The sequence below is a fragment of the Coregonus clupeaformis genome, chromosome 34 (assembly GCF_020615455.1).
Source record: "Coregonus clupeaformis isolate EN_2021a chromosome 34, ASM2061545v1, whole genome shotgun sequence".
Lineage (NCBI taxonomy): Eukaryota > Metazoa > Chordata > Actinopteri > Salmoniformes > Salmonidae > Coregonus > Coregonus clupeaformis.
This window is the reverse complement of record NC_059225.1, coordinates 40,381,246-40,393,458: the sequence shown is the minus strand read 5'-3', so window position 1 is coordinate 40,393,458 and position 12,213 is coordinate 40,381,246. Positions and strand designations below refer to the sequence as shown.

At 42.2% G+C, this 12,213-nt stretch overlaps 1 protein-coding gene across 1 annotated transcript in view; it reads right to left on the bottom strand.

The window, feature by feature from the left end:
• Window positions 1-7,516: 7,516 nt before the first annotated feature.
• The window catches only part of LOC121539658 (leucine-rich repeat and fibronectin type-III domain-containing protein 2-like), a 294,850-nt gene continuing 290,153 nt past the window's right edge, over window positions 7,517-12,213 (bottom strand). Inside the window, exon 5 of the mRNA XM_041848327.2 lies at window positions 7,517-9,140. Within this exon, the coding sequence (XP_041704261.1) occupies window positions 8,099-9,140 (1,042 nt within the window). The 3' untranslated portion in view covers window positions 7,517-8,098. The remainder of the gene's footprint in view (window positions 9,141-12,213) is intronic.

Here is a 12,213-nt window from a genome sequence, read left to right as displayed (position 1 = left end):
CCTGGTCATAATGCGTTACCGCCACTCTGATATCCAATAGTTTTTCCCGGCTGTATGTAATGATGCAAAACACTTTCTGAGCTAATGATGTAAAAAATAATACATAAAAAAACAAAGTACTGCAACGTTTCCTAAGAGCTAGCAGTGATACATTCTTTTTACACTTTTACAGTGTTAGTTTCATCAGCTGTTTTACAGTATAATACAAAACACAGGGAAAAAAATCATTTTGACTGCACTGGGCCTTTAAGGAAAGAGATCAGAATCAGAATCTGAGAATTAACCTCAAGAAGTGCATGCTGGGAGGATCAGAGGCAAAAATAAATACACGGAAATAGTCTTATTGGTTACAATCTGATTAAAAAAGAAGTCACCTTCCCCTTCATCCCCCAAAGCGCAGTGTGTATGAGCTCTGACTGGCTGCAGGGTGTGAAAGAAAACGTCAGCCAAGATCAAAGTGGCGAAACGGCTGTGAAAGGGGGATAGGAAGGGGTGGAAGACGAGTGGATTCATCCCTTTACAATCCCTGGAGGATTCATCAGTGGCACTCAATCGCGACCTGCCTCATCTCAGGTAACACATAAATCAGTTTAACTTAATAAGTAAGTGTCACCTAGCTGACCCTGAGAACTCTCTTAAGTCAAATACCCACAGACTGTGGTAGGATCTGACAAGATAGGTAACAATATATTTCCTTCACAATATATTGAAAATATGTTTTTGTTGAAGAGGGAGGCAAATGTAGCCCGTATGATGAAGACTATGGCTCAAATCATTTGTCATTTTATTAGGGTCCTATAAAATCCGCAATGCGGAGAACTCGGATGGAATCACGGAATCCAGACATAAAAACTTAATTGAACAATATAAAAAAATATATTCAAATTGTCATGACTGTCCTGTCTGAGGATCCAAGGCCTCAGATCAGCTTGGCAAATGGCTGACAACAACCAGACCCCCTCTCACCCACAGAAGAGGGGAGGGGGGGCTGGCCGGGTTTTGACATCTTAACACTCGGTCGTAAATTAGGCATGAGGGGAATCTCCCTCTTGCTCTTCAGTATTGGTAAAGGAATGTCCCTTTGTCTCCAAAAAGAGAATACTGGAACAACATTTCTAACATCCGAATGTGTGGAATGATGACAGTTGGTCTATGGAAAACGAATGACTATTTTGTGATGTCATTAAAAATGGTATAAAAATGTTATAACGAAAATACTGTAATTTGGAAAGTATACATACTCTATCTGTCAAATTTACCTCCAAATGTTGTAGAAGATATATGATTAATGATGAGAGTATTTTTGTTAAGATAGGAATGTGATTTTAGTTTTCTAATGAGATAATTGTTTTTCATATAAGCTATGCACAGTAACTAGCCACGCCCGAGTGAGGTCAGAGATCGTGCCATCATGATAGAATTCCCTTTTACCCAGAGTGCATAAAAAGCCTTGGTAACAAAATTCACATTAGACCAGAAAGTGTGGAGCTGTGGCTACACATTTGAAATGGTTAGAATGTTTACCTCAACCCGAGGTGAAGAGGATAAACTCACCAGACTAGGCCTGAACATTGCCAGTCTGCAGCTGTGTGTGTGAAGTGCTTCAAACTCTGACAAAAGGCACGAGGTGGGAAGGAGAAAATCCAATCTCAGACAATCATTGGTGCATCTGAGTATCTGCTCTGAAAACACTCCACTACAAGACCAGGACAACTAAGAAGAAGGACATTGTGACCTCTGATGGACAACCAGAGCCTTACACCGACTCAGGACACCAACTGACTCCTTCACAAGAAGGCTTGAGTCCAACAGAGATAAACAACGAAGGAAGACATTCCACACGTAAATACATTCATGATCTCTTACCCCAAACGGGCGGTGGTTTGTGAGCAAAGTATTATGATTACTTTGAGGGTAGTTTCCAAATGTATCAACGATAAGTTTCTCTCTCTCTCTCCCCCTCCCTCTCTCATTTCTACCCCTCCCTCTTTTGATAACCAAGCAGTCATGTCGTTGTTAGTCCACTAGGGACTTTTTCTCATGTATTAAGTGTGTATGTTATTATTTAGTTAGCTAGTAAATAAATAATTTAACCAATTTGGGTAGTACTGAATCATAAGTAAACGAGTAACAATTAAACATAGTTAATTGATTCGATAAATAACAGTCATCATATAAAGTCAAGTCACAACAAAATGCATTCATTAATTTGTATAATTTTCTATTCTGAAAGAACATCATCAAGCTTTGCGTGCAGTGTGTGTGTGTGTGTCGTGTTGTGTGGCTGAGTGTGTCACGTGGACAACTGCGTGCAACTTGTCACTCACTGTGCATCCTGGTGGTAAAACATGTCGAAGCGACCCTCCTCTGAGGGAGGGAAAATCTTCCAAATAGAAATTCGATGTTAACTGCAAAGTTGAGGGCAGAGCAATACCCCAATGATTTACAGTATATGAAACGGACGGGAGATCAAAAGTACATACCAAAAACAAGGAGAACAAATTCAATGCTCCCCTACAATCTTTAGAACCTGACCTCATTGACATTGTCTCAATAACAGTTATAGCACAAAATATGTCAAATCAGGTAAGGGGACATTTCTGTCTGAAATAAGTATTCTTTGGAGTGATTGAAATGCATCAGCAAGGCATTGGAAAGTTCAGGAAAACATCAGGGACGATCATCAAACAATCTTATGTATAATTGTTTGTGGAGATCAATTAATTTCCCTCTGTTATTCTTTGCAGATTCATCACTCTCCCTTCTAACGAGTCTAGCACAGCTTGTGTCGTAGGTGGAAACAGAAGACACATACAAGTCTTAGCTTTCAGGGATGGTGTCATAGACCAAAATCATTAGTTAAAAATCTAGAGGCAGATTCATAGGAAGAAAACGATTTTAAGATGCGCCAGAAGCGCTTGAAACGCTTTTACTGCTCCGTTTGTCCCAGCCGCTAATATGGTTACTTACATAACCACGGTTCTATGAACTAAGCAGCGCATTCAGCTTACTGAGGAAAACTCAACACATTCTTTCAGATGCGGCTCGCAATGACTATGCCTGCCCTAAAGTATCGAGAGTGATGTTAGCAAAATGTCTTACCATGTTAATTGTTAAGGCACAATATAACGTAGCTCAAGGAAAGTCATTGCATGACTCGATGAGATATGAGGAAAGAACAACACTCTAACTGTAATGCAAACACAAGAATACACACAATTTGGTTCATAGGAATTCTTCATTTTTATGTTATTTTGTAGCAAAATGTTTTCAACACATCATTTTTTTTCTAAACTTCAGGTGTGAATTGTGACTTTCTCACATCATGTACACACTTATAGGGTTGTTCTTGATTAGCAAAATGGAAAGTGACCTCTCAACATGGAATGTAGAAATGTAAGATCTAAAACAGACACAGCTCTATTCCACACGAAAGCTGCTCTGTGAATTTTGTAACACTTTCATTATTTCAAATGGTCCAGATATATTTTATTTTTGTTTTAACCTAATGAACAATATCATGTCAAAGCGACCATTTAGAATAAAGTGGTACCATATTTATATTTGCACCGTTATGCAGTGTCACCTTCCATTGCGCCAACTAAGGACATCCCATGTTGTAAAACCACAGTAAAGCACAATCTCACTTTTGCTGAACAAGAAAATAAAAGGACTACTGCACAGATTCCCCTTTTTACATTCTCACCCATAGTTATTGTACAAAACATGTCAATTTACAGAACAGTATACACCAAGAGAAGTAACAAATAAAAAATATGAAGAAAAAAAATATTGCAATGCAGCAAAGAGACAGAAAGAGAACATTAAAGGGCATCAGAATCTGCACACGATGCTAGAGAACTCATCGCTATGAGTTGATCACATTGGCAGTAGTTCAGATAGAAACTAATTTTACAATTCATCACGTTCATATGCAACGTTATACACAGTCTCAGTCTGTTACTGTAACGTGGGGAGGAGGATTAAATTAGAAAATAAACCAAAATCCAAATTAATAAAATTAATTCAGACATTTGATATCTTAACTTAAACAAACCAACATGGTTCTGTTTATTCAGCCAGACACTATAATTATTTATACATTTGCAGATAAATATCCTTCTTCTTCCCTTAGTACTCACTTTTTTTTTTCAGAAGTTGGATTACAGCAGCACAATGACATTAATTTAAATTGTTGAGGGTTCTCAATAAGTCTCTACTCTCTGTGTAACACATGGCAAGTGTATCATCCTGGCTAAACTGCCATTTTCAAAATTCACTGTCACACATTTTCAGCCACTCAAAGTGGTTAGTACAGTACTGCAGTTTCATGATGTAGAACTTGAGGTAGAAAACTAGTTTGAAAATCAATCGCTACATATTTTAATATCACAATGCCCCTAATGAAACAACCATTGATATTTTTGAAATAAATGACCAGGGTTATCAGATGGTGTAGATTTAAGATTTCCTTCATGATTGTGTCAAAATTGAACGCAGGCTGTAATGTTGTCTTTCTGAGGGGACTGGTTCAATATTTAGTATATTATTCTTGATTGACCATAATCTATAATGTTTTGTTTCTTTACGCATAAAGTAGAACTCTCAATGGTGACATAACATCTAAAAAACAAAAGGAAACATACAAAATTATTCATTTCGTTACATACAGTGCATTCGGAAAGTATTCAGACCCGTTGACGTTTTCCACATTGTGTTATGTTACAGCCTTATTCTAAAATTGATTAAATTATAATTTTTGACCCCACTGCAAAACATGACTTAGTACTTGGTGGCAAAACCATTGTTGGCAATCACAGAGGTCAGATGTTTCTTGTAGTTGGCCACCAGGTTTGCACACATCTCAGGAGGGATTTTGTTCCACTCCTCTTTGCAGATCTTCTCCAAGTCATTAAGGTTTCGAGGCTGACGTTTGGCAACTCGAACCTTCAGCTTCCTCCACAGATTTTCTATAGGATTAAGGTCTGGAGACTGGCTAGGCCACTCCAGGACCTTAATGTGCTTCTTCTTGAGCCACTCCTTTGTTGCCTTGGCCGTGTGTTTTGGGTTATTGTCATGCTGGAATACCCATCCACGACCTATTTTCAATGCCCTTGCAGATGGAAGGAGGTTCTCTCAGAAGATTTGACGGTACATGGCCCCGTCCATCGTCCCTTTGATGCGGTGAAGTTGTCCTGTCCCATTATCAGAAAAACACTCCCAAAGCATAATGTTTCCACCTCCATGTTTGACGGTGGAGATGGTGTTCTTGGGGTCATAGGCAGCATTCCTCCTCCTAAAAACACGATGAGTTGAGTTGATGCCAAAGAGCTCGATTCTGTTCTCATCTGACCACAACACTTTCACCCAGTTCTCCTCTGAATCATTCAGATGTTCATTGGCAAACTTCAGACGGGCCTGTATATGTGCTTTCTTGAGCAGGGGGACCTTGCGGGCGCTGCAGGATTTCAGTCCTTCACGGCGTAGTGTGTTACCAATTGTTTTCTTGGTGACTATGGTCCCAGCTGCCTTGAGATCATTGACAAGATCCTCCCGTGTAGTTCTGGGCTGATTCCTCACCGTTCTCATGATCATTGCAACTCCACGAGGGGAGACCTTGCATGGAGCCCCAGGCCGAGGGAGATTGACAGTTCTTTTGTGTTTCTTCCATTTGCGAATAATCGCACCAACTGTTGTCACCTTCTCACCAAGCTGCTTGGCGATGGTCTTGTAGCCCATTCCAGCCTTGTGTAGGGTCTACAATCTTGTCCCTGACATCCTTGGAGAGCTCTTTGGTCTTGGCCATGGTGGAGAGTTTGGAATCTGATTGATTGATTGCTTCTGTGGACAGGTGTCTTTTATACAGGTAACAAGCTGAGATTAGTAGCACTCCCTTTAAGAGTGTGCTCCTAATCTCAGCTCGTTACCTGTATAAAAGACACCTGGGAGCCAGAAATCTTTCTGATTGAGAGGGGGTCAAATACTTATTTCCCTCATTAAAAAGCAAATCAATTTATAACATTATTGACATGCGTTTTCTGGATTTTTTTGTTGTTATTCTGTCTCTCACTGTTCAAATAAACCTACCATTAAAATTATAGACTGATCATTTCTTTGTCAGTGGGCAAACATACAAAATCAGTAGGGGATCAAATACTTTTTTCCCTCACTGTAAGTATTCAGACCCTTTACTCAGTACTTTGTTGAAGCACCTTTGGTAGTGATTACAGCCTCGAGTCTTCTTGGTTATGATGCTACAAGCTTGGCACACCTGTATTTGGGGAGTTTCTCTCATTCTTCTCTGCAGATCCTCTCAAGGTCTGTCAGGTAGAATGGGGAGCGTTGCAGCACAGCTATTTTCAGGTCGCTCCAGAGATGTTAGATCGGGCTCAAGTCCGGGCACTGGCTGGGCCACTCAAGGACATTCAGAGTCTTGTCCCAAAGCCACTCCTGCATTGTCTTGGCTGTGTGCTTAGGGTCGTTGTCCTGTTGGAAGGTGAACCTGAGCGCTCTGGGGCAGGTTTTCATCAAGGATCTTTCTGTACTTTGCTCCGTTCATCTTTCCCTCGATCCTAACTAGTTTCCCAGTCCCTGCCGCTGAAGAACATCCCCACAGCAAGATGCTGCCACCACCATGCTTCACCGTAGGGATAGTGCCAGGTTTCCTCCAGACGTGAAGCCTGGCATTCAGGCCAAAGAGTTCCATCTTGGTTTCATCAGACCAGAGAATCTTGTTTCTCATAGTCTGAGAGTACTTTAGGTGCATTTGGCAAACTCCAAGTGGGCTGTCAAGTGCCTTTTACTGAGGAGTGGCTTCCGTCTGGCCACTCTACCATAAAGGCCTGATTGGTGGAGTGCTGCAGAGATGGTTGTCCTTCTGGAAGGTTGTCAAATCTCCACAGAGGAATTCTGGAGCTCTGTCAGAGTGACCATTGGGTTCTTGGTCACCTCCCTGACCAAGGCCCTTCTCCCCTGATTACTCAGTTTGGCCGGGCGGCCAGCTCTAGGAAGAGTGTTGTTCGTTCCAAACTTCTTTCATTTAAGAATGATGGAGGCCACTGAGTTCTTGGGGAACTTCAATGCTGCAGAAATATTTTGGTACCCTTCCCCAGGTCTGTGCCTCGACACAATCCTGTCTCGGAGCTCTACGGACAATTCCTTCGACCTCATGGCTTGGTTTTTGCTCTGACATGCACTGTCAACTTTGGGACCTTATATAGACAGGTGTGTGCCTTTCCAAATCATGTACAATCAATTGAATTTACCACAGCTGGACTAAAATCAAGTTGTAGAAACATCTCAAGGATGATCAATGGAAACAAGATGCACCTTAGCTCAATTTCGAGTCTCATAGCAAAGGGTCTGAATACTTATGTAAATAAGGTATTTCTGTTTTTTAATACATTTGCTAAAATTTCTAAAAAACAGTTTTTGCTTTGTCATTATGGGGTATTGTGTGTAGATTGATGAGAGAAAAGAATTATTTAATCCATTTTAGAATAAGGCTGTAAGATAACACAAAGTGGAAAACGTCAAGGGGTCTGAACACTTTCCGAATGCACTGTAGTAGTCGCATTTTCATGCTGAGAGTCTAAAGCATTTTGATGCACATCCACTTTGCCAGTCTGGGTAATTCCCCTTGGCTTAGAGCTCGATAGACAAAGACAGTGGAAATCCACTTTGAATTCCTCGCCTTTATTTCCCCCGTTTCTCCAAGATACTCCCACATTCATTCCCAGCGGTTCGGGCATTATTCCATATAGGCTGTATCTGCACAATTCCAAAGAGGCCTTGTTCCGTAATGCCTACTTTTTTCAAATGCGGTTGAGGACAGTCATTCCTGCCAGCGGATTGAGAGCGTGGCAAACCCTGGCGTGGTTGATTTGTACAGTTTTAAGATCCACTAACCTGAGTGTTTGTTTCGGTAGAATCAGATCGACAGAAGGATGATAGTATTCACATGGATGAACTTCATGCAGTACAGCACTGTGGATGCCCCATAGGTATCCTTTCAACTCACTCTTTGGTCCCTTGGTTCCTTCTGTAAAGGATGTTTCTGTTTTGACCAGTGACTTCCTGGTCCGACCAAAATCTGTGTTCAAACCGTGCTCTCCATCACCCACTCCGAGCTCTTGAACGGCGCCATTCCGCCCTCACCGTCTTCGCTGTCGTCGTACTGCAGTAGCATCCCATTGACTGACAGGCTCCTCTTAGTCCAGATGTTGCTGATGCGACGGGGGTAGCTGCTGAGGCTCTGTGCTCTGCCGCTGCTACCCACGTGGCCGTAGTCAAATGAGTGGCTCCTCTTGGGCATCCCTTCCTGGGACAGGCCTAGAAAATGCCCCAGCATGGTGGTGGACTCGGCCCGGCCCAGCAAGGGTTCCTTGTCAGATGGAGGGGCCTTGGTTATGGCCACCAATGCACTGGAGGTTGTGGTGGAGGAACAAGACACCCCATGGTCCCTAGTCGTAGCCGTGCCACGGAGCTCCAGTGAGACAAAGGCCCCTAAAAGGTTGTCCAAGTTGGGCCTGGCCTTGACCGACGATGGCCTCCCATGCCTCCTCCACTTACTGGTGCTGGGGAGTGTGCTGCACTTGCTGTTCCGAAGACTGTACTGGTCCCTGTCTCCTAGTCTGCCTCTAGCGTCGCGAGTGTCCAGCGAGTCAGACGAAGACGAGGAGAGGCTGCTCTGGAGCGATCCACATTTGAACTCCACCAACTCATCCCGCATGACCACCACTGTGGTCGTGGTCTGAGGTTTGACCTGTGGCGGCGGGACACCATTGAGCCGGTTCAAGCCTCCATTGGTCTGCGAGTACGTGTTGCTAACCACAGGCAGCTTGCTGGACTGGGTGCTGCTGCACACTTTGTACCGAACCATGAGGATGATGATGAAGACGAGGAGCGTGGCCACGATGATGCCACCAATCACCAGGATAATGGTGCCACCCAGGAGCTGGCTGTGGAGTGACTGGCACTGTGGGTATTCATCACGGGTGATGAACTGGACACAGCCCACCACGTTGGTGGCAGTTAGGGTTGTGGCGGTGTCGTCCCAGATAGCCAGGACACATAAGTCATACTGCATCCCTTGGACCAGGTTGGTGACCAAGAAGGCTTTGCTGGCCACAGGAATCATCCTATGTAAAAAAAGACAAGAGGGGAAACAAGAATGTAGAGTTAGATGAATGTAGCATAGCGTACCATTAATCATTTGTCCCACTGCAAAGGGAGATCAAGAAGAGGCTAAGGCACTTTTGAGTGGTAAATATAAATGAGTCAGACCGGGACAGATCAAAGTAACAGTCTAAATCTCTCCCCAGAATATGGATCACACAGTCAGATTTAATATATGAAGCCATGTTGATATTAAAATGTGTCTGACAATATCAATAAATGTACCTATCCTAATTAAATCCTAAAGGTTAGGAAGAGATTGGAAAGCCATGGTGGAGCAACCTTTACTCGGTTTGACCTTGTACTAATGCCCAAAGGACAAGACCAAGTGAAGCTAGTGTGGGAAACAGTAATGAAACACGGCCATTTGTCTCTAAAGTACACCTGCGGAAAAACACACTCGTACTAGCAGCAACCGAATAGCCTACAAAACACTTGCATTGTATTGCAGACAGAAAAACACTCATACAAGCAGCCTCTGCCTAGCCAAACATGTTCCAATCCACGGTCACTGATGTTCCCTTTTCTTCCCCAAACCTCCCCCAGGTGGATTCGTAATTATGCGAGACTTGCTAAATGTGTTTCGAAGCCGAGGGAAAGCTAGGGGCTCCAATTGTTCCAGATGAGATCTCTTTCTGGATGGATATTCTGCCTAATTGTATCATTTAAAGATGTGCCAGTCAAGTGTGATAAGTGGAACATCTGGACGATGACAATGGTGTAGCCTAGGCAGCTGATAGTGCAGATCTGTCCTCTGTGGACCGGCTCGTACATAAAGCATCCTCCATTCAGGCTGCAAAGGCATAATTTTCTTCCTTAAATAGCTATAATAGCGAGAAGGTAGATTTTCTTCCAAATATTCATACTTTCTTTATGAAACATCATTTTCCATCACCATATTCAATGGTGGATATTGGACACCCTTGGCTGAATGCGGTGTGCAACATCCAAGTTATCCGAAAATACGAAAGTGCATATTTTCCCTGTTTTTTCCCACCTTCTCGCCATTAAAGCTAGTTAAGGAGGGAAATGATGCCTTTGCAGCCTGAATGGAGGATGCTTTCTGTACAAGCCGGTCCACAGGGGACACGGGTGTATTACTGGGAATGCACATCAAGCCTAGGCTACCCATGGTGGTCACAGGTGAGAGGACAGATGGCTGGCGTGTCCATGGTGAGACCTCATATTTGTGGGACATACTGTATGCTGCTCTCCTTATAATAGACCTTAATTAACCAATATCCATATTGAAGTCAAATTAAGTATATGTACAGTATGTTGGAGTAATTTGAAATCCCTATTTTGTAGGTGTTCATTGATGATATTAATTATTGATTGTTTCAGCCTCATCTCCTTAGTTAGCTAGGTGTTCGTGGAATGACAATTCATGTCTCAAAGAGTACAAACCATTATTCATTCTTAATAGCATTTTCCATAACCAGTATGAAAATGTATGCACTCACTAACTGTAAGTCGCTCTGGATAAGAGCGTCTGCTAAATGACTAAAATCTAAATGTAATCCCAAAGCTACTGATATTTGATTCCAATGTCCACCAATGGCACACAAGCAGGATTTGAACATCACAGCTTAAAAGGATTTCCTGACTCTTTGTGATCATTTAGAACTTATTGGAACCGTAGGGGTGTTAACCCTGGTGTCCTGGCTGTATTCCCAACTTGGCCTCATTCCATTATGGTCACCTAATTATCCCTGTGGCTTCACCTAGGTGGGTGCTACACATTGGTCGTGGATGAAGTGACTTCTCTCTTACTATGCAAAGCACTTTGAGCTACTGGAGAAAACCAGATAAATAATATTACCAAATAAATCCAATCAATTATTATTCAATTATTATAACAGAGCAGAAAAAGGAAAATCTTTACCTGCGAGAGAGAGAGGACAAACACATACTCAGTTTTGAAGCACCTCTAACAATTAAACATGATTATTTTTTTATTTTTTTTACCCCAATCGTCAATAACGTCAATACTTCCCCGCTGTGACTGTACATAAATAAATAGCTTTGATCCTACAGTGCAGCGAGTGTACTTCCACTGCAGAAGGCTCACGTTTCCACTCAGCACCACCGGTGGTGTACTCCATTATTCATTCTTAATTCCCATAACCGGGAAGACAGCACGTTGCCTCGTGACATCTATACGAGGGGATTTCGACTCTCGAAGCACTGATTGATTTTTAATAATGCGCTTCCTCGGGTTAACGCAGAACTTTGTATATTGTCTGAGAAAGTGAACGCTCTAGAAATGTCAGTTAAGTAAGAGATGCCATTCAGGGACTAGCGGGATGTTTTTCAGGTGACGGTGGCCTTTTTCCAAAGGGCCCTGGTCACTATCAATGAATGGGACGTTTTTCCGGATGTACTCAAAAAAAATAGTTTGACATTTCCACACATAATTTTTCATTTCTAGTAAAGTTACACAACAGCTCAAAAAGGTATTTGGATCTGAAATGGGATTTGATCGCAAACGTTTGTAATAAATAGTCCTTGGCTATGTCCCAATCAGATCTCCTTCCTCCCAAAGTGGGCACTTGCTCACAAGACATTACTGGTATAACAAAATATGGTGGAAACTTCTACTAGCCCATGCCTCCACCAATCCAATGCTTTTAGATTTGTGGGAAGTACTGAATGAGTGTAAACTTCAGGAGAAAATAAATATTATTAGGACGCACCCCAAGTGTGCCAGATACTGTATCTCCTCACACATAGACTACAAATAATCATTGGATCAATGAAGACGGGGTAGTAATGAAGGATCATTTATTCGTCTATTACACAACAGATTCACCATGCTCATAAAACACGATCCCAGATGACCCCTTATTTATATTTCAGAGTATTTATGTGCAACACAGAGAATCACTGAGCAGTACTAAAGCTATCATCTCCTAATCCAAGTAATTATGGGATATCCACATAAAAATTACTATAGATTTTCACATGTTCCTTTGTTATTTCACACCCTGGTTAAGGCTCTTTAGGTGAGACGTAGGTAACATAAATCCACATAAG